The sequence below is a fragment of the Eubalaena glacialis genome, chromosome 9 (genome assembly GCF_028564815.1).
Source record: "Eubalaena glacialis isolate mEubGla1 chromosome 9, mEubGla1.1.hap2.+ XY, whole genome shotgun sequence".
Classification (NCBI taxonomy): domain Eukaryota; kingdom Metazoa; phylum Chordata; class Mammalia; order Artiodactyla; family Balaenidae; genus Eubalaena; species Eubalaena glacialis.
Genome location: NC_083724.1, coordinates 83,408,952 through 83,430,381, shown reverse-complemented (window position 1 = coordinate 83,430,381; position 21,430 = coordinate 83,408,952). Strand labels below are relative to the sequence as shown.

The following is a 21,430-nucleotide window of genomic DNA, read 5'->3' as shown; positions in this document are numbered from 1 at the left end:
AGAAAGCAGAGGACATGTGACTTTTTACTGGCCTTTTGTTTGCTAACACTCTTTGAAGGAGCATGTTTTAAGCTTCAGAATATTCTGAGTGTATAAAACAGGCAGCCACCCAGAGTTTTGCCACCTGTACACACTGAATACAATGAGCATATTCAATACATGCTTTGCATTGTCTTCATAATACCAACTGCAAAACAAACACACGAAGCCCTAGGAATCTATTTATGTTCTTTCTTGATACAAATATCTTTCCTGTTCCTTCTACAAAACACAATATGGCAGGATTACTGTTCTTATCTCCTCTGCCTGGTGTGTCCAATCCCTGTGGGTCTGTGGCTCCGTCTTGATATTCAGAACTCTGTTCAGATGTCACTTCCTCTGAGAAGTCTTCCTAGACTACTAAAGTAGCCTCTCTCTGCACATCATTCTTTCTCATGCCCCTGTTCTGTTGTCTTTTAAGCACTTATATTTGAAATTATCTTGTTGAGTTGTTTGGGGGCTTATTATGCATCGCCCCTTATGTAGGATCTAAATTCCATGGAAGTGGAACTCTGGGGGTCTTTTTCACCACAGTACCCCCGTGTCTGGCACACAGTAAGTCCTCCACTAAATATGTTAAGTGAACCAGGGCACTTGCCTAAATTGCACCAATGTATGCTTTATTTCTATACTTGGGAAAGAGTGGTTGTTTCACTACCTCATCCATGTATTTGTCATGTGTTCTCTCAACATTTATTGAAGAGCTCCTAGGTGGCAGGCCACTGCAATGTGAAGTCCCTGTGGGGGGAAGGGGACAGACAAGTAAACAGGAAGCTGTGATGATGTGTTAACGTCTAAACAGAGGGACACACAGGGTCCCTGCTCTGACCCCAGGAGGGCCCCCCGCTCAGCAAGGGTAGTCAGGGAAGGCTCCCAAAGGAGTTGACCCTGGGGCTGTAACGTCCTGTATCTCAAGTTCTTTTGGAATGAGTCCTCTCCAAACCAGGGGAAGTGCCACTGTCATGCTTGCCCTTTGTACTTACCATCACCCGGTCACACTCATCCTTTTGCTTCAACTCTTTGGATTTTGCTGACAATTAAATTCTCTTTAATTTTAATTTAATTTAATCTTAATTTAAATTCTCGCAAGCCATCCCATGTACTGTATGTTATTTGTTGTAACTTTACCCTCATCGTCACATGTGGGAGAGAGAACCACAGGCTTCTTACCCAACTCCTCTATGGAAAACAAAATTTGAAGTTAGAAGTCCTTAATCATTTATAAACGGCCTTTTGCTTCAGGTGAGGTCAGAGTTGAAGACAAGCTTTAAGGAACAAGAAAGCTGGGCATGTGATAAGGGAGACGTTGACATTTACCTTGTCAGCAAACCTGTGCAGTTTCCATGGCATTTCTTCTCTAGTTTGCTGGCATTTGCCAGGCTACTTATTTGCTGTGTTTAGCAGTACAAGGCCATTGTACTTCACAAGTGTTCCTGGAAAGAGAAATGCCCACCCAAAACAATACAAGCACAAACAACGCCACCCGTCAACTGTGCAAGGTGACATTGCATTGGACATGGCCTAGTTTAACATCAGTGGTCCATTCTCTGCGGAAAAGCAGGCACTGGGTTATACCATCCCCTAAATTTTGGGGTCCATAGCCAGCTCACAGGGGCACGTGTATGTGTGTGTGTGTTTGCATGTATGTGTAGGTGTGTTATGTGTGTTTCTTTTGAAACTTAGATTGAGTTAATCACCAGTTCGTGGCTCACTTTTCATCACTGGTCCCATCTATTGATTGATTGATTTCCCTTTTTTCATTATTCTCCATTTCTGTTCCTAAAGGCAACAGCTGGGTTCATGTATATCTTTGACTTGGCATACATCCTTATAAAATGATTAGTATTGTCGTGTCTGTATATACTCTTAAGTTTCATAAATTAAATGGGGCTATAGAACTCATTTAATCCTTCCTTTTTATGCTCAGAACACTGAGGAATCTATTCACATTTCTGGGTATACATCTATTTTGTTGCTTTTAATTGCTACAGAGTATCCAGTAGGGTGCATTGCTCATGTGCTATTTACTGCTCCCAGCAATAATGAACACCCAAGTTGCCCCATGTCTTTTTTCGCACCTAGAGTTTTTTAGAATATACGCCCAGAAATGGGATTGCTGGGTAATAATATTAGGCTAAATACTCCCAGCTTGCTCTCTAGAAGAGCTACATGCACCAAGAATCTTCGGACGTGTACAAGTACTTCTATTTCTTCATGTCCCTGCCAACACATAGAATCATCTGGCTTCCTAAACTTTTTGTTAATCTCATAGGTGTAAAGTGACATCTTCTAGTTTTGGTTTGCACAGCTGTCATTACTGATGAGTTTGGGCAGCTCTCCATACATGAGGCCTTTGGGTTTCCCCTTCTATGAATTGGCTGTTGATATGCCTTGACCATTTTCCTATTGGAATTCCTGCCCATGTACTTATAGATTTGTAGGGGTTCTTTCTTTACTCTAGATATTAGCCTTTGTCACATTTAGATTTTGCAAATATGTTATTTCAACTTATCTATTATTTTGACTATGATGTCCTTTAATGAACAGAAATATTTTTATTTTGATATGATCAAATTAATCAGTTTCCCTCTATGGCTGATGGCATTTTGGGTCTTATTTTACTTAAAATAAGTCCTTCCTCCTGTGGTATACATTTTAAGTTGTTTTCAGAACTCTGTAATTTGAGCTCTATTAAGAAGCTTTAAAGAGCTTTGCTTTCCTCCCAGTTTTATCCTTTTACAGTCATTAGATGATTCAACAATGAAGGGACAGTAGATACAAATTACTGAGTTGGATGTGATTTTGCAGATGTGCTTAAGGCATATTGATTTCTATCTACTTCAAAGTCATGTTGGTGATCAAGTTCTTCAGTACCATTTTCCCACCATCTTTAATCTACTTTCCTGGGCCATTTCTGCCTGAGATACTTGCCCGTTCTGGCTCATTTCCCTTAGCAAGCTTGTGGAATCAGTACAAAGTATTCCCACTGCAAGAGCATCACCTTTGCTGCTTCAGGCTCTGCTCGATGCATATCCTACGTCCATCTTCTCATAGACCCTCTGGGTGCTCAGAGATGTGCAGGCATTTCTTTTTACCCTTAAAGACCCTCTGGACGTACCCTATATTAGAACCCGGCAACAACCTTAATCTGGGATGCTCAGCCATACTTTGATGCACACTCTTTAATTTGAAGAGCAATCCATTTATTTTAAAGTACAATCCTCTTGGGTGCCTTTATGTTGTGATTTTTCATCGATTGAGCCACACCTGCACAAATCTCAGAGCAAGCAGCTCCAGCCAGGGAATTCCTCGACTCAGAGAAAATTAACTGTGAAAGGAAACTTGAGGAACACCCAGTGGTTTCCAGCTAGAGGTGGTAACACCTCCTATTGTGGGGAGCATTTGGAAACATTGGGAGGCATTTTTGGTGGTCATAATATCTGGGTGTGCCACCAGCACTTAGTACCTGAAGGGTAGGGGTGCTAAATGTCTTACCATGCCTTGGAAGGTCTGAAACAATAAAGAATTGTTTATTTCCCCAAATGCCAATAGTGCCTCTTTGAGAAACAATGATTTTAAACTCCTTTATTGTATAGATGAAGAAAATGAGACCCAGAGAGTTCGGCAAGTGCCCAAGCACACACAGCTAAATCTGAACTAGAATATGACCTTCTAGACACTCAGGCTGTGGTTTTTCCATGGATACAAACACATTTCGTTGGGTGAGCTTGTTCCATGATCTTCTTTTGGGTGGCGGGAGCCATTCTGTGTACACTCTGCTCTTTTTGTTTTGTTTTTTGTTTGTTTGTTTGTTTTGTATTTTTGTTTTGTTTTTTTTGTTTTTGTTTTTGTTTTTTTTAACATCTTTATTGGAGTATAATTGCATTACAATGTTGTGTTAGTTTCTGCTGTATAACAAAGTGAATCAGCTATACGTATACATATATCCCCATATCCCCTCCCTCTTGCGTCTCCCTCCCACCCTCCCTACCCCACCCCTCTAGGTGGTCACAAAGCCCTGAGCTGATCTCCCTGTGCTATGCGCCTGCTTCCCACTAGCTATCTATTTTACATTTGGTAGTGTATATATGTCCATGCCACTCTCTCACTTCGTCCCAGCTTACCCTTCCCCATCCCTGTGTCCTTAAGTCCATTCTCTACATCTGCATCTTTATTCTTGTCTAGATTCTTCAGAACCCTTTTTTTTTTTAGATTCCATATATATATGTTAGCATACGGTATTTGTTTTTCTCTTTCTGACTGACACTCTGTATGACAGACTCAAGGTCCATCCACCTCACTAAAAATAACTCAATTTTTTTTCTTTTTATAGCTCAGTAATATTCCATTGTATATATGTGCCACATCTTCTTTATCCATTCATCTGTCGATGGACACTTAGGTTGCTTCCATGTCCTGGCTATTGTAAATAGTGCTGCAATAAACGTTGTGGTCCATGACTCTTTTGAATTATGGTTTTCTCAGGGTATGCCCAGTAGTGGGATTGCTGGGTCGTATGGTAGTTCTATTTTTAGTTTTTTGAGGAACCTCCACACTGTTCTCCATAGTGGCTGTATCAGTTTACATTCCCAACAACAGTGCAAGAGGGTTCCCTTTCTCCACACCCTCTCCAGCGTTTACTGTTTGTAGATTTTTTGATGATCGCCATTCTGACCGGTGTGAGGTGATACCTCATTGTAGTTTTGATTTACATTTTGCTAATGATTAGTGATATTGAGCATCTTTTCATGTGTTTGTTGGCAATCTGTATATCTTCTTTGGAGAAATGTCTAAGTCTTTTGCCCATTTTTGGGTTGGTTTGTTTGCTTTTTTGATATTGAGCTGCATGAGCTGCTTATATATTTTGGAGATTAATCCTTTGTCAGTTGCTTCATTTGCAAATATTTTCTCCCATTCTGAGGGTTGTCTTTTCGTCTTGTTTATGGTTTCCTTTGCTGTGCAAAAGCTTTTAACTTTCATTAGGTCCCATTTGTTTAGTTTTGTTTTTATTTCCATTTCTGTAGGAGATGGGTCAAGAAGGATCTTGCTGTAATTTATGTCAAAGAGTCTTCTGCCTATGTTTTCCTCTAAGAGTTTTTTTTTTTTTTGAATTTTTGAATTTTATTTCATTTATTTTTTTATACAGCAGATTCTTATTAGTCATCAATTTTATACACATCAGTGTATACCTCTAAGAGTTTTATAGTGTCTGGCCTTACATTTATGTCTTTAATCCATTTTGAGCTTATTTTTGTGTATGGTGTTAGGAAGTGTTCTAATTTCAATCTTTTACATGTAGCTGTCCAGTCTTCCCAGCACCACTTATTGAAGAGGCTGTCTTTTCTCCATTGTATCTTCTTGTCTCCTTTGTCAAAGATAAGGTGACCATCTGTGCTTAGGTTTATCTCTGGGCTTTCTATCCTGTTCCATTGATCTATATTTCTGTTTTTGTGCCAGTACCATACTGTCTTGATTACTGTAACTTTGTCGTATAGTCTGTATTCAGGGAGTCTGATTCCTCCAGCTCCATTTTTTCCCCTCAAGATTGCTTTGGCTATTCGGGATCTTTTGTGTTTCCATACAAATTGTGAAAAAATTTTTTCTAGTTCTGTGAAAAATGCCGTTGGTAGTTTGATAGGGATTGCACTGAATCTGCAGATTGCTTTGGGTAGTATAGTCATTTTCACAATGTTGATTCTTCCAATCCAAGAACATGGTATATCTCTCCATCTGTTGGTATCATCTTTAATTTCTTTCATCAGTGTCTTATAGTTTTGTGCATACATGTCTTTTGTCTCCTTAGGTAGGTTTATTCCTAGGTATTTTATTCTTTTTGTTGCAGTGGTGAATGGGACTGTCTCCTTAATTTCTCTTTCTGATCTTTCATTGTTAGTGTATAGGAATGCAAGAGATTTCTGTGCATTAATTTTGTATCCTGCTCCTTTACCAAATTAGCTCTAGTAGTTTTCTGGTAGCATCTTTAGGATTCTCTATGTATAGTATCATGTCATCTGCAAACAGTGACAGTTTTAATTCTTCTTTTCTGATTTGGATTCCTTTTATTTCTTTTCTTCTCTGATTGCTGTGACTAAAACTTCCAAAACTATGTTGAATAATAGTGGTGAGAGTGGGCAACCTTCTCTTGTTCCTGATCTTAGTGGAAATGGTTTCAGTTTCACCATTGAGAACAATGTTGGCTGTGGGTTTATCACATATGACCTTTATTATGTTGAGGTAAGTTCCCTCTGTGCCTACTTTCTGGAGAGTTTTTATCATAAATGGGTGTTGAATTCTGTCGAAAGCTTTTTCTGCATCTATTGAGATGATCATGTGGTTTTTATCCTTCAACTTGTTGATATGGTGTATCACATTGATCGATTTGCATATATTGAAGAATCCTTGCATTCCTGGGATAAACCCCACTTGATCATGGTGTATGATCCTTTTAATTTGCTGTTGGATTCTGTTTGCTAGTTTTTTGTTGAGGATTTTTGCATCTGTGTTCATCAGTGATATTGGCCTGTAGTTCTCTTTCTTTGTGACATCTTTGTCAGGTTTTGGTATCAGGGTGATGGTGGCCTCATAGAATGAGTTTGGGAGTGTTCCTCCCTCTGCTATATTTTGGAACAGTTTGAGAAGGATAGGTGTTAGCTCTTCTCTAAATGTTTGATAGAATTCGCCTGTGAAGCTATCTGGTCCTGGGCTTTTGTTTGTTGGAAGATTTTTAATCACAGTTTCAATTTCAGCGCTTGTGATTGGTCTGTTTATATTTTATATTTCTTCCTGGTTCAGTCTCAGAAGGTTGTGCTTTTCAAAGGACTTGTCCATTTCTTCCAGGTTGTCCATTTTATTGGCATAGAGTTGCTTGTAGTAATCTCTCATGATCCTTTGTAGTTCTGCAGTGTCAGTTGTTACTTCTCCTTTTTCATTTCTAATTCTGTTGATTTGAGTCTTCTCCCTTTTTTTCTTGATGGGTCTGGCTGATGGTGTATCAATTTTGTTTATCTTCTCAAAGAACCAGCTCTTAGTTTTATTGATCTTTGCTATTGTTTCCTTCATTTCTTTTTCATTTATTTCTGATCTGATCTTTATGATTTCTTTCCTTCTGCTAACTTTGGGGGGTTTTTTTGTTCTTCTTTCTCTAATTGCTTTCTGTGTAAGGCTAGGTTGTTTATTTGAGATGTTTCTTGAGGTAGGATTGTATTGCTATAAACTTCCCTCTTAGAACTGCTTTTGCTGCATCCCATAGGTTTTGGGCCATCGTGTTTTCATTGTCATTTGTTTCTAGGTATTTTTTCATTTCCTCTTTGACTTCTTCAGTGATTTCTTGGTTATTTAGTAGTGTATTGTTTACCCTCCATGTGTTTGTATTTTTACAGTTTTTTTTCCTGTAATTGATATCTAGTCTCATAGCGTTGTGGTCGGAAAAGATACTTGATACGATTTCAATTTTCTTACATTTACCAAGGCTTGATTTGTGACCCAAGATATGATCTATCCTGGGGAATGTTCCATGAGCACTTGAGAAGAAAGTGTATTCTGTTGTTTTTGGATGGAATGTCTTATAAATATCAATTAAGTCCATCTTGTTTAATGTATCATTTAAAGCTTGTGTTTCCTTATTTATTTTCATTTTGGATGATCTGTTCATTGGTGAAACCGGGGTGTTAAAGTCCCCTACTATTATTGTGTTACTGTCGATTTCCCCTTTTATGGCTGTTAGCATTTGCCTTATGTATTGAGGTGCTCCTATGTTGAGAGCATAAATATTTACAATTGTTATATCTTCTTCTTGGATTGATCCCTTGATCATTATGTAGTGTCCTTCTTTGTCACGTGTAATAGTCTTTATTTTAAAGTCTGTTTTGTCTGATATGAGAATTGCTACTCCAGCTTTCTTTTGATTTCCATTTGCATGGAATATCTTTTTCCATCGCCTCACTTTCAGTCTTTATGTGTCCCTAGGTCTGAAGTGGGTCTCTTGTAGACAGCATACGTACGGGTCTTGTTTTTGTATCCATTCAGCCAGACATAGGTCTTTTGGTTGGAGCATTTAATCCATTTATATTTAAGGTAATTATCAATATGTATGTTCCTATTACCATTTTCTTAATTGTTTTTGGTTTGTTATTGTAGGTCTTTTCCTTCTCTTGTGTTTCCTGCCTAGAGAAGTTCCTTTAGAATTTGTTGTAAAGCTGGTTTGGGGGTGCTGAATTCTCTTAGCTTTTGCTTGTCTGTAAAGGTTTTAATTTCTCTGTCGAATCTGAATGAGATCCTTGCTGGGTAGAGTAATCTTGGTTGTAGGTTTTTCCCTTTCATCACTTTCAATATGTCCTACCACTCCCTTATGGCTTGCAGAGTTTCTGCTGAAAGATCAGCTGTTAACCTTATGGGGATTCCCTTGTGTGTTATTTGTTGTTTTTCCCTTTTAGTATTTTTATATTAAAAATATTATATAATTTATATTATATAAATTATATAATATTTAATAATATATAAATATTATAAAAGCTGCTTTTAATATTTTTTCTTTGTATTTAATTTTTGCTAGTTTGATTAATATGTGTCTTGGCATGTTTCTCCTTGGATTTATCCTGTATGGGACTCTCTGTGCTTCCTGGACTTGATTGACCATTTCCTTTCCCATATTAGGGAAGTTTTCAACTATAATCTCTTCAAATACTTTCTCAGTCCCTTTGTTTTTCTCTTCTTCTTCTGGGACCCCTATAATTCGAATGTTGGTGCGTTTAGTATTGTCCCAGAGGTCTCTGAGACTGTCCTCAATTCTTTTCATTCTTTTCTCTTTATTCTGCTCTGTGGTAGTTATTTCCACTATTTTATTTTCCAGATCACTTATCCATTCTTCTGCCTCTGTTATTCTGCTATTGATTCCTTCTAGACAATTTTTAATTTCATCTATTTTGTTGTTCATCATTGTTTGCTCTTTAGTTCTTCTAGATCCTTGTTAAACATTTCTTGTATTTTGTCTATTCTATTTCCAAGATTTTGGATCATCTTTACTATCATTACTCTGAATACTATCATTACTCTTTTTCAGGTAGACTGCCTATTTCCTCTTCATTTGTTTGGTCTGGTGGGTTTTTACTTTGCTCCTTCATCTGCTGTGTATTTCTCTGTCTTCTCTTGCTTAACTTACTGTGCTTGGGGTCTCCTTTTCACAGGCTGAAGGTTTGTAGTTCCCGTTGTTTTTGGTGTGTGCCCCCAGTGGGTAAGGTTGGTTCAGTGGGCTGTGTAGGCTTCCTGGTGGAGGGGACTAGTGCCTGTGTTCTGGTGGATGCGGCTGGATCTTGTCTTTCTGGTGGGCAGTACCATGTCTGGTGGTGTGTTTTGGGGTGTCTGTGAACTTATTATGGTTTTAGGCAGCCTCTCTGCTAATGGGTGGGGTTGTGTTCCTATCTTGCTAGTTGTTTGGCATGGGGTGTCCAGCACTGGAGCTTGCTGGTCGTGAGTGGAGCTGGGACTTAGCGTTGAGATGGAGGTCTCTGGGAGAGCTCTAGCCGATTGAAGTTACATGGGGCTGGGAGGTCTCTGGTGGACCAATGTCCTGAACTCGGCTCTCCCACCTCAGAGGCTCAGGCCTGACACCAGGCCAGAGCACGAAGACCCTGTTAGCCACACAGCCAAAGCAACCCAAACGTTTATCTTTCTGGCTTGACAGAAGTTGCCATATTGCTGCTAGTGTTGGAAGGTCTCCTGAAGAGGCGGGGGAGGGGGGCGCTGTGGTTCAGTGCGGGGACAAGGACACTGCTCTTGTTGTTTGTAACCTTTCTTTTTCTCTTTATTTTTTCTGGTTGCAGCTGAGCTCGGTGACTACGATCCTGACGAGCATCCTGAGAATTACATCAGTGAGTTTGAGATTTTCCCCAAGCAGTCACAGAAGCTGGAAAGAAAAATAGTGGAAATTCATAAAAATGAACTCAGGTAATAGGGGTAGACATTTGTAGAAATGATAGAGGTGAGAAAGTGTTCTTATTGCAGGGAATGTGGAAATCGTGTTGTGAAGAATATTTGTAATGTATGGGTAGACTCTTTCAGGTGGCAGGTCAGTATTTCTGGGCGCTGTCAAGGTCCTCCATCAATGACAATCTCAATAATGTGGGGTCCCCTGTGTGGCTGTTTATGAACCATCAGCAGTTATTAGAGCCATATATTTTCTTCTGGGTTTTAACAACCCTGAGTTTCTGAACATGAAATCTAACATAAATAAGTAATCCTTTCTATTTTGAATTTTGCATTGCCTCTTCCCCTCCTGTGGCCATTGCTGAAAGCTTTGACTCCAAGTAGAGTAGAATCCATTGGCAAGGTTTCCTTTCCTGAGCTGCTTTCAAGATGACAGATTCAGCATCTGCTTCTCTTTTCCTTGTCTGTGATGCTCCAGGACGATTGATAACTACAGAGGAGTAGGAGTAGTGAAATCACATACAGTATTTATTCACTGTGGACCAGACACTGTTCTCAGTACTTGTGCATATTGACTCATTTAATCTTCGCAACAAGTTAGGAGATAGGTGCCATGGTTGTTCCCATTTTACAGATGAGGGAACTGAGGCACAGAGTAAGCATTTTACCCAGGATCACACAGCTAGCAAGTGACAGAGGCTGGATTTGAATCCAGGCAGCCTGGCTCCAGAGTCTGTGCTCTGGAGCATTGTGATGCTTCTGTTCTGCATAGGCTACAAGGAAGGAAATGAAGCATGAATAGGAATCATCACCAATTTGGAATCCAGGTAACTCAGGTATTCTAATCTGTAACTAGAATATAGATCCCTGCAAATCACAGAAAATTCATTTTGATAATCATAGCAAGCCTGGGCTGTGCTATGACAAGTATGGATGAAGAACTGTGCGTGCTGAGATGCTCCCATCTTCTGCGCTTCTGGTAATCATAAAAAAAAAAAATACAAAAAAAACCATAGTGTCACTGGATTATGAATCCTGGAACAAATAACTGTCCCCTTGAGAGGGAGTGCTGAGATCCCTGCTTTGTGCAGGCACTCCCCCTGCTGGTAATTCTGAGAAGAGTGTACATGTGGGCATTAAAGGTGGCAGCATAGTTCAGCTCTAAAAAGATGACCTTTGTCCTTAAGAGGTAAAGATGATTAGACATCAAAAATTGTACAGATTTCAGAAAGCAACATACCATCTCTATGGGTAATTTTAGGGTATTGTCTCCCAATGAAAGCTTTGTTGAAAATATGACAGTCTGCCTACTCTTTCTACAATTTGGGAACTAGCATGCTAGAGGTAAAAGTAAAGTTCCAGTGCTTCAGTTGAGGGCTTGTGGACCAGCAGTGTCTGAGCAGCACAGGGTGAGACCCTCAGGATGAAGCAGTCACATCCACTGTGCAGATTGGTAGGGGAAGGGGATTGAACGGTCTGCTGTTACCAGAATTTGCAGGGTCTCAAATGCTCAGAACATATGATAATAAACATTTTTTTAATATATAAATTTATTTATTCATTTATTTAATTTTTGGCTGCATTGGGTCTTTGTTGCTGTGCGCAGGTTTTCTCTAGTTGTGGAGAGCGGGGACTACTCTTTGTTGCGGGGTACAGGCTTCTCATTGCGGTGACTTCTTTTGTTGCAGAGCACAGGCTCTAGGTGCACAGGCTTCAGTAGTTGTGGCACACGGGCTTCAGTAGTTGCAGCTCGCGGGCTCTAGAGCACAGGCTCAGTACTTGTGGCGCACAGGCTTAGTTGCTCTGCGGCATGTGGGATCTTCCCAGACCAGGGCTTGAACCCGTGTCCCCTGCATTGGCAGGTGGATTCTTAACCTCTGCGCCACCAGAGAAGCCCGATAATAAACGTTTATTGAGCTCTTACTGGATGCCAAACACTGTGCTAAGAGCCTTACATGCATCGCCCCACTCAGTCCTCCCAAACTCTACGAGGTTGGTGCTATTGTTGTTCCCTGTCTGAGGTGAAGAAAGCACAGCCTGGAGTGGCTGAAGGACTTGCACTGTTAGTAGCAGAGTCAGGACTCGAACCTTGCTCTTACCTGACACTCATACCCATGCTCTTATCCCCTGTGCTGAGCAGCCAGAAGGCAACCTGGTAGTCACATTGATGTTCCATAGTGATCATGATGGCGATGGCCCAGAGGGTGGAGACTGTGGCAGGAGGATCAGTTAGAGCTGTCATCCAGGCAAGACATGCTGGGGACCTGAACAAGAATTGGAGTAGAGAAAACTGAAAGAAGAGAATTTCGAGAGACGTTGCAGGAAGACTTGGTGACCCACTGGATTTCATGAGCAGATGAGTGGATCCAAGAAGATTCCAGATTGTTTTTTATAATAATAAAGCTGTAGATTGGACCTTGTGCCAGCATCTGAATTTGTTGACAACCCTGAAAGTAGTCTTCATGCATCTAAAGAATAGACAGGGTCAACAGTCAGCTATGGTTTGTAGACCTTGGAAGTAAACTCCATGGCTTGGCCAAAGCTGCTTTCCTGTGGCCCAACACATTTGTAACACCCAGAAAGCCCTTGTGAAGAAGTCAAAGTTGTATGTCTGGAGGATGAAACAGCCAGATATCCTGTGATATTGAAAAGAGACATTCAGAGGGTATTTTCCTATGTGTTTTTGCTCCTTTTTCTCCTTAAGTAGTCATGTGTTTCCTTCTGCATCAATGCAGCAGAGAGAGAGTTCAGGTTTGGATGGAAAGATAAGAAGAGCAGGCAAGCTGACAATGCAGAAGAGAAGGGGCTTTCTATCAACAGAATAGGTTGGAAACCTGCTACAGAGACTGAGGTTGCCCTGGGGGGATCAGCGAGCCCTTTGCACACAGGTCATGAAAGTATCGATCTTCTTGTGTGGGAATTGGACCTCTGGTTGGATTGCTCTGCAAACCTGACAGTTCCAGGAAGGAGTCATAGATGGAAGAGACCTTGAGGCTGCACCAAGGTGTTAACCGTCTTACTCTCCAAGGTTATCACAGCACTCATGACCCTCCCACACAGCAAAGGGATAATGCATGATCAATGATCTGTTGTTATGGAAACTTCCTGAATGGTTTCCAGTTGGCCTTTGTTGGGGTTTGAGCCCACTCCCTCCCCCCCCCCCCCCCCCCCCCCCGCAAATGATCTCTTGCTCCCTACCTGGTTTCTGGCCCAGTCAAGAAAGAAAACAAAAGAGATGCCAATAGAGACACTCAGACATTAGCAGAAATGACCATGATTTGCCTGATAAGCAGGATTAGCTCTGTGCGTTCACAATCTTCTCCAGCCTTTTTACTTGATTAGAATCCTCCTTCTCCTGTGCTCTCTGTGGAAGGTACTAAAGCTGTGATTCTTGGGAGAAAATGAATCAGGGCGGAAGAACTTTCCTCCTTAGGAGGCTACACAGTGCTTGAAGGTGGACCCAAGATGGATTGATAGACAGGCATTAATAAGAGAGTTCTTTAGGGGGAAGAGAGAGAGAGACAGAGAGAGAGAGAGAGAGAGAGACTCTGGAATTTTGAGGTGCTTGAAAATATAAGGCCAAGGTTTTAGTAAGAATTTTCATGGACTAAGTGCTTAGACTCCTTTAAATGTTGAAGAGATTTGTGAGTGAAGTTTGGAGTTCATGGCTAGGTCAGCTTTGCTTCTTCAGATGTGCCCCATCATTGACTGATGGGGGGGAGAAGACATAGTTTTGCAAATATAATATCATAGTTATTGATCATCTCTGTACCAGTCACGGTAACTAGATTTTCCTGAGGAAACAACTCCAAAAGCTCAGTGGGTTAGAACAAGAAAGGTTTGTTTGTTTGTTCATTTATTTATTTACTTCTTGCTCTGCTGTATACCCACCAGAGGTCAGCTGGGGGCTGTACTAGTCATTCTCACTCGGGTCAGTCACAAACTTGAGTTTGCCAGGAAAAAGAGAGCTGTGAAAGGTCCCGCTTCAGCTTGGAAGTGATACATTATCACTTCTGCTTTACCACTGTGGCCAGAACTAGCCACATGGTCCCACCCAACAGCAAGGAAGTGCAGTTCTATCAGGTGTCCAGAAGGTGCAGACTGGAAACAGCTGGCAAACAGCTCTTAATGGCCTTCACAATCTCATTGACTAATAGAGTTTTTGTTTTAATAGACTTTATTTCTTAGAAAAGTTTTAGGTTCACACCAGAATTGAGTGGAAGGTATACAGATTTCCCCTATATTCTCTGCCCCAACACATGTACAACCTTCCCCATATCATCATCCATCCCCCACCAGAGTGGAACATTTATTATAATTGATGAACCTACATTGATGCCTTAGGGTTCGCTCTTGATGTTGTATATTCTTTGGGTTTAGACAATAGTATAATGACGTATATCCACCATTATAGTATCATACAGAATACTTTCACTGCCCTAAACACCTTCTGTGCTCTGCCTTATTCATCCCTCCCTCCTCCCTAACCCCTGGCAATTGCTGATCTGTTAACTGTCTCCATAGTTTTGCCTTTTCCAGAATGTCATATAGTTGGGACCATACAGTATGTAGCCTTTTCAAATTAGCTTTTTTCACTAAGCAATATGCATTTAAGATTCCTGCTCATCTTTTATTGATAGCTCATTTCTTCATATTGCTGAATAATATATTCCGTGGTATGTACCACAGTTTATTTATCCATTCACCTACCGAAGGGCATATGGTTGCTTTCAAGTCTTGGCAATTACGAATAAAATTGGTATAATCATCCATGGGCAGGCTTTTGTGTGGACATAAATTTTCATCTCCTTTGGGTAAATATCAAGGAGCATCATTGCTGGATTGTATGGTAAGAGTATATTCAATTTTGTAAGAAACTGCCAAACTGTCTTCCAAATTGTCTGTACCATTTTGCATTCCCACCAGCAATGAATGAGAGTTCCTGTTGTTCCACATCTTTACCAGCATTTGGTGTTTTCAGTGTTCTGGATTCTGGCCATTCCAATAGGTATATAGCTAATAGAATTTTATTTAGAAAGATTTTATAAAGGCATCTTTGGGCCTCTTAATAACCTGTGAACTGGACAGGTTCAGTAGATATGTAGATATGTATCAATATGATTCACATTTTTGAATATATGTTTATGCTAAAACTCACTGAGGCTGAATAATTCTTCTAGATCAGGTGTAGTTAATAAATTTGTTTGGCTTTCTGGGCTGTATGGTCTCTATTGCAGCCACTCAGCTCTGCTTTTGTAGAGTGACATAGACAATACATAAATGAGTGGGCTGTGATTCACTAAAACTTTATTGACAAAACAGATGGTGGACTGGATTTGATCCATGGGTTCTAGTTTGCTGACCTTTGTTTTAAACATCTAGTAGAGCAGGTCTAGAATCAATTTCTGCTTCACTATCCTGACTCTACAGATAATTTTAAGACAAAAGATCCATATTTGTTTTTAAAACTATGTATAAGAAATAATCTCATAATTTATAGATTTTATTTGAGTTTGGTATGCAGAGATGAGATCCTAGCAATGGGACTGCTTAGAAATAGGTTATTCCTCCTTCTAGAGCCTTCTGGTGGCTGGAGGAAGCCATTGCAACAATCCCTGGGGACGTGACAGTTGTTATTTTTGACTCTTTTGGTTTCTGTTTTCCACAGCTTTAATCATGACCATCTGGGTTAAGAGGGAATACCCATACCATTAGTCCTGGGGGGGTCCTCAGAGGGGGTTGAAGATCAAGAATGAGATTGATTTCACTATCAGGAACCGTGATAGTTTCTCTGGAGGTTTTCCTGGAGTTTCTACTCAGATAGTTCATCAGGTTTCTCATTAGAAGCAAAGACCTTTGGATTAGCTTCAGTAACAGGTCATCGGCTTTTAAATATTCAGAAAGCTCAATTGGCGGTGAATTGGTTTGATGAAGTATATTCCTTGCCCTTAAAGAGCAGAAAAATTATTGGATTAGCCACCCCCATAATGATCTAATGCAGTGAGGTTTGTGCTGGAAGTAATAATGACACTGAGTGTATTTTAAACAGAGACAGTATCTCTTTTTATTTCTCAAAGCTCACAATCTCTGTAAATCATGTGCCATGGCTTCCTGGCAAGGATTTATAGTTTCAAAAATGTCTAGCTTTCTAGGACTTCCCTGGTGGTGCAGAGGTTAAGAATCCGCCTGCCAGTGCAGGGGACACAGGTTCGACCCTGGTCTGGAAGATCCCACATGCCGCGGAGCAACTGAGCCCGTGTGCCTCAACTACTGAGCCTGCACTCTAGAGCCCGCGAGCCACAACTACTGAGCCCGCGAGCCACAATTACTAAGCCTGCACACCTAGAGCCCGTGCTCCACAACAAGAGAAGCCACCGCAATGAGAGGCCCGCGCACCACAAAAAACAGTAGCCCCTGCTCACCGCAACTAGAGAAAGACTGCGTGCAGCAGTGAAGACCCAACGCCACCAAAAATAAATAAATAAAAATAAATTAATTAATTAAAAAAAATAACAGTCCTTGGACTACACTCTCACCCAGATGTATGTTCTTTGGCCAAATAATAGTTTTGGAAAATGGAATCAGCTCCCATAAAGTTCTAGCTTTACGTGCAATTGGGGGATTTGGTAACATGCCTGTCACCTACATGACAGCAGCAGCACTCTTTAAAAGAATCATTTGTTCTCTGAGTCACCACCATCCCTGCTCAGTCAATTCACCTCCGTCCTCCATTGGATTGTTTGAAACCACCTTCTTTTACCAATAAGGAAATGGAGGCCTGAGAAATTAACTTATTCAAGGCTACACAGTTGTGAAGCAATAGAACTTGACCTGAAACCTAAGTGTTCCTGTAAAGCACTCTGATGTCTTTCTAAGTAGCTGTTCTTCTATGTGTCTTGCCCCTGTCCCAGAGCATCACCATATGTCTCCCGCATATCATGGCAGTCACCCAAATTTGTAGTGTTCTATCTAATGCTCTGCACAGATGCAGTCCCTAATGTTCCCCAAGGAGCTTAGGAGAGATAATGTCCCTAAGTAAAGAGTTAGAAGTGACAGACTAGGGACCCTCACTTCCAGTGAAGATGTGGAAAGCACGAGAGAGGGATCTCCCCCTAACACCGAGACAGGACCAACAAGCTAGATAAACTACAAAGTCATATTTTTAAAACCCATCTGAGAGCTAAGGATGCAAAGAAACCTAAAGGTACTAAAATCCAGAATGCCCTTCCTGGGACAGCAGAGACCTGCTGTTGCTTTTACCTCTGGTGGTGGTGGGAGGAGGAGGAATATGCCAGAGGTGGGGGGCAAGGGGAACGAGCCAAACCTTTAACAAGCCTTTAGTGACCACAAGTGGGCTGACCTGACTGATTGGGGCCCCAAAGACTCCAGCTACAGAGTGAGTTGCACTTTCCCACCACCATTGGACCCCAGGCCTTCACTGAGTGAAGAGGGGCAGTATGCCAACGTCAGACAGGGCAGGAGAGCTGAGTGAAACCCCTCAGAGGGACTGCAGACCTTCAGCCAGGGCAGGACATCCCTTGCCAAGGGCGGGGGACATGACCACAGGAAGGAAAACGGTCATCTGAGGTGCAGAGAGCCGTGGGTGGGACTGGAGAGCAGAGGAGATTTCCTGCAGCTCAGAAAGTTGGCAGCCAAGCCATAAAGCATAGAGAACTCTCCAGAGTCTCGTGGATGCTAAGATCCCAAGCCCTGCTGAAAGGCAAGTTCTGAGCGCACTTTCAAGCTTTGGAGCCAGTGGTAAACAAACTCTAAAGTTGCAACCAAGTTGCAGCAAAACCTAACCTAACTCAAGTTGAGAATTCTACTTTGCGGTAGCAGACCATTCTATTGGTCTTTTACCCAAGAGTTTAATTCTGGAGCTCACAGACCCAAATGGTTCAGGTGGAGCCAAATCCACCCCTTTCCCTGTCCAGCTGTGCCCCAAGCAGCCCAAGTCATTGCTGTCAAGACCCACACCTCACTCCACAATTAACGTCCACTAATAATTTGCATTCATTCTTGGGATGCTGTACGTTTTTGTACTCTATGTAATGGTATACTAAAGGAGGATCAATAAGAGAGAGAGTGTTTCTCTTGGCAAAAAAAGTTTTCAAGACAGGCAGAAGGGAGATACATAGCTAAGTACATAATTACTTGACCTCACCTAGTTTATTAGAAAACTATATCTTTAGAGAATTGTTAGTTCTTGAAAAAGAATTCAACTAAACACTGGTCTTTGTCTCTAAATGACTCATTAGAGACACTATTAATCTTAGCAGAACAATTCCTGGTGCCAGATTTAAAGGATAGAAAATCATTATTTTCCATTACCAAACAAAGTTTTGGCCAGAAACAAATGTCCAGTGGGAGATTTGAAAGGAAAACAAATTTCTATTTAATTGATCTTAATGTCTTCCTGAAAACCTGACTATTAAATGGTTTCCTCCTCAGTGAGTCAGGGGGACTCGGGAGTTTCTTAGTGCTATCAGGGTCTCTACCTTTTCTCCATTGGTTTTGAACCCTTTTCCTTCTCTGAACATTTGTAGCTTTTCTCTGTGTATGAATTTTTAGATTAAGTCTTTGAAATGCTTAGGCATTGGAGATCTGAGTCAAACCCAATGCAAATGATACCAATTCGAGGACTTTTATTTTGAAGAGAGGCCTTTGCTGTACTGTAAATATCTTGGCATGCTTCCTGACACTTCCAATCAAGTCATATTTCTGATTTCAGTCACATGCAGGGCTAGGAAGGGAACAAATGCTATTCTGAGGGCGAGGAGAGAGCATGCTCTGTGCCAGGCACTAGTCTAATGGCTTTACATCTGTTAACTGCTTATTCTTTACACCAAATCTTGGAGATAGGTACTATTTTTAATCTCCATTGTATGGAATCAAACAGACACAGCTTCAGTTGTTTTCTAGTCCTGTGTTCAGTTCCTAGATCAGGGTTCAGCAAACTTTTCCTATCCTAGGCCATTTAGTAAATATCTTAGGCTTTGCACAACATATGGTCTCTGTCACAACCTCTCATTTTTGCCATCGTAGCATGACAATGTCCACAGATGGTACCCAAACAAATGGCTGTGTCTTTGTTCCAATAAAACTTTATTTATGGAGACTGAAATTTGAATGTCATGTAATTTTCACAGGGCATGAAATATTATTCTTTGATTGTTTCAAGCCATTTAAAAATGGAAAAAACATTTCTAGCTTCAGGGCTGTACAAAACCAGGCGGTGATCCGGATTTAGCCCGCAGGCTCTAGTCTGGGGATCTCTGACCTAGATTGAAAGAAGATATCACTGCTCTCTAATCAGATCTAAATATCTGTCATCTGGGATGGAGTGCCTCAACACTGATAACATGAAATGTTTAGAATTTGAAAAATGCTTTCTAGAAGTACCAGTAGAAACCATGTCATTTGGAAATGCTCAGCCTGGCATCCAGGAGAGCAGGCACATGGCCCTGGACCATATCATGTTGGTCGTGATGGTAGCGCAGGTCCTGAGAAGCCCTTTGGAATCAGGCTGCCTTGGGTTTGCATTCACTCCTCCACTTAATACTTGAGTAACCTTGAGCAAGTTACTTTTCCTCTTTGAGTGTCAAAATCCTCATCTATAAAATGAGCATAAGAATTCCTCCTTGATGAATATTAAGTGAAAAAAATATATATACTGCTTCACAATATAAACAGTTATATATTGCTCAGAACAGGAGAGTTTGGTAAAAGGTTGCTCTGCATGGATATCTCTTATATTCCTGACTATTCTGTTTAGTTCAATGGTGCTTTTAGATTGCATAATACTTCACCCAATAATTCTTTTACTAAAAAGGCAGGAATTGTTTCTCTTTTAATCATTGTAAATGTATAATATATAAAAGAGTATATTCAATATATGTATAGTTTAAAGAGTAGTTGAAAAACCACCCATGACCCCCTAACTCTGCTTATGAATTAGAACATCACCAGATGATCTCAAGTCTCCTAACCTGACCCTTCCAGACTACCTCCCTCCCTTCTCTATGCTATTCTGAATTTTAGGTTATTCATTCTCTTATTTTGCTTTCATAAATGTACTCCATACATCAACAAGTAATGTATGCTTAGTTTTTTCCTACTTTTGACTTTCATACAAATGGAATCATACTCTATTTGTGTATCTCACTTTCCCCCTACCAACATGGTATATTTGAGGTTGTTCACATTGATCCATACAGCCATAGGTCTTCGTTTTTGCTTCTGTGTAATTAATTTTCTATCATATGAACGTGTCACATTTTATGTATCCATTTTCCTGTTGACATTGGGGTTGTTTCTAGGTTTTTGCTATTACAAAGTTATTATGGCTTCTTGAATACTTCTCATAGGGGTGTATGTAAAAGAGTCCCTAAGTGTAGGTACAACCCTAGGTGTAGAAACCAGGTACAAGCTTGTGCCATAGAGTTTGCACAACTTCAGCTTTTCTAGGAGATTGTGGCTTGTTTGCTGAAGGGGTTGCTCCATTCACACCAGTAATTTATGAGGGTTCCCAGTGCTTCACAACCTTTTTTCTTTCTTTTCCTTTTTTCTTAAACTCTTAAAAATGGAAGCATAACACAAATTCAGAAAAGCCAACAAAACATAGATGTCAAGCTCAATGAATTATTACAAAGCAAGTATGTATGTAACCACCACCCAGGTCAAAGTGAGAATTTGTGACATCTCAGAAGCCCCTGTTATGCCCCTTCCCAATATTTATCTTCTCCCTTCCCCCCACCAAAGGTAATCACATGTCCGACTTTAGTTTTGTTTTGCTCATTTAAAAAAGCCATATAAATGGAATTCATTCAATGTGTATTCATTTATATCTGGCCTGTTTTGTTCAGTTTTATTTTTGTAATAGTCACCCATCTTGTTGTGTGTGGCTGGAATTCATTTATTTTCACAGCTGTATAGTGTTCTGTTGTATATCCATTCTACTGTTAGTAGACATTTGTTTCCTATTTTTTGCTATTACAAATGGCACTACTGTGAAAATTCTATATATTTCTTGATGCAGCAGGCACTCATCCCTGTTGTATGTATGACTATGAATGGAATTGCTGTGTTATAGGGTAAACATGTTTAACTTCAGTAGATAATGTCAGTTTTCCAGATAGTTCTACTAAATCAGTCTTCCACCAACAGTATATGAGGGTTGCTTTTGCTGCACATGCTCATGAGTGCTTGGTATTTTTTTTAAATTTTGGCTGTCAGATGGATGTGTAAGTGACTTCTTAGAGTTTTTCATTTTCCTGATCTTAGAGAGGTTAAGCACATTGTGATGTGGTTGTTGGCTATCTGGATATCTTATTTTGTGAAGTGTCTATTCAAGTCTTTTGCCATGTTTCCTTCTGAGTTATCTTTAAAAATTATTTTATTGTTGTTTATTGATTTATTGGAGGTTTTTAAAAAAATATTCTACATAGGAGTCCTTTTTTGATTGTACATG

At 40.4% G+C, this 21,430-nt stretch overlaps 1 protein-coding gene across 3 annotated transcripts in view; it reads left to right on the top strand.

Moving 5' to 3' along the window:
- FRMD3 (FERM domain containing 3) overlaps positions 1 to 21,430 on the top strand; it is a 379,109-nt gene that overhangs the window by 279,625 nt on the left and 78,054 nt on the right. For all 3 annotated transcript variants that reach the window (XM_061200526.1, XM_061200527.1, XM_061200525.1), the window contains one exon: positions 9,858 to 9,981. In XM_061200526.1, the coding sequence (XP_061056509.1) occupies positions 9,858 to 9,981 (124 nt within the window). The remainder of the gene's footprint in view (positions 1 to 9,857; positions 9,982 to 21,430) is intronic.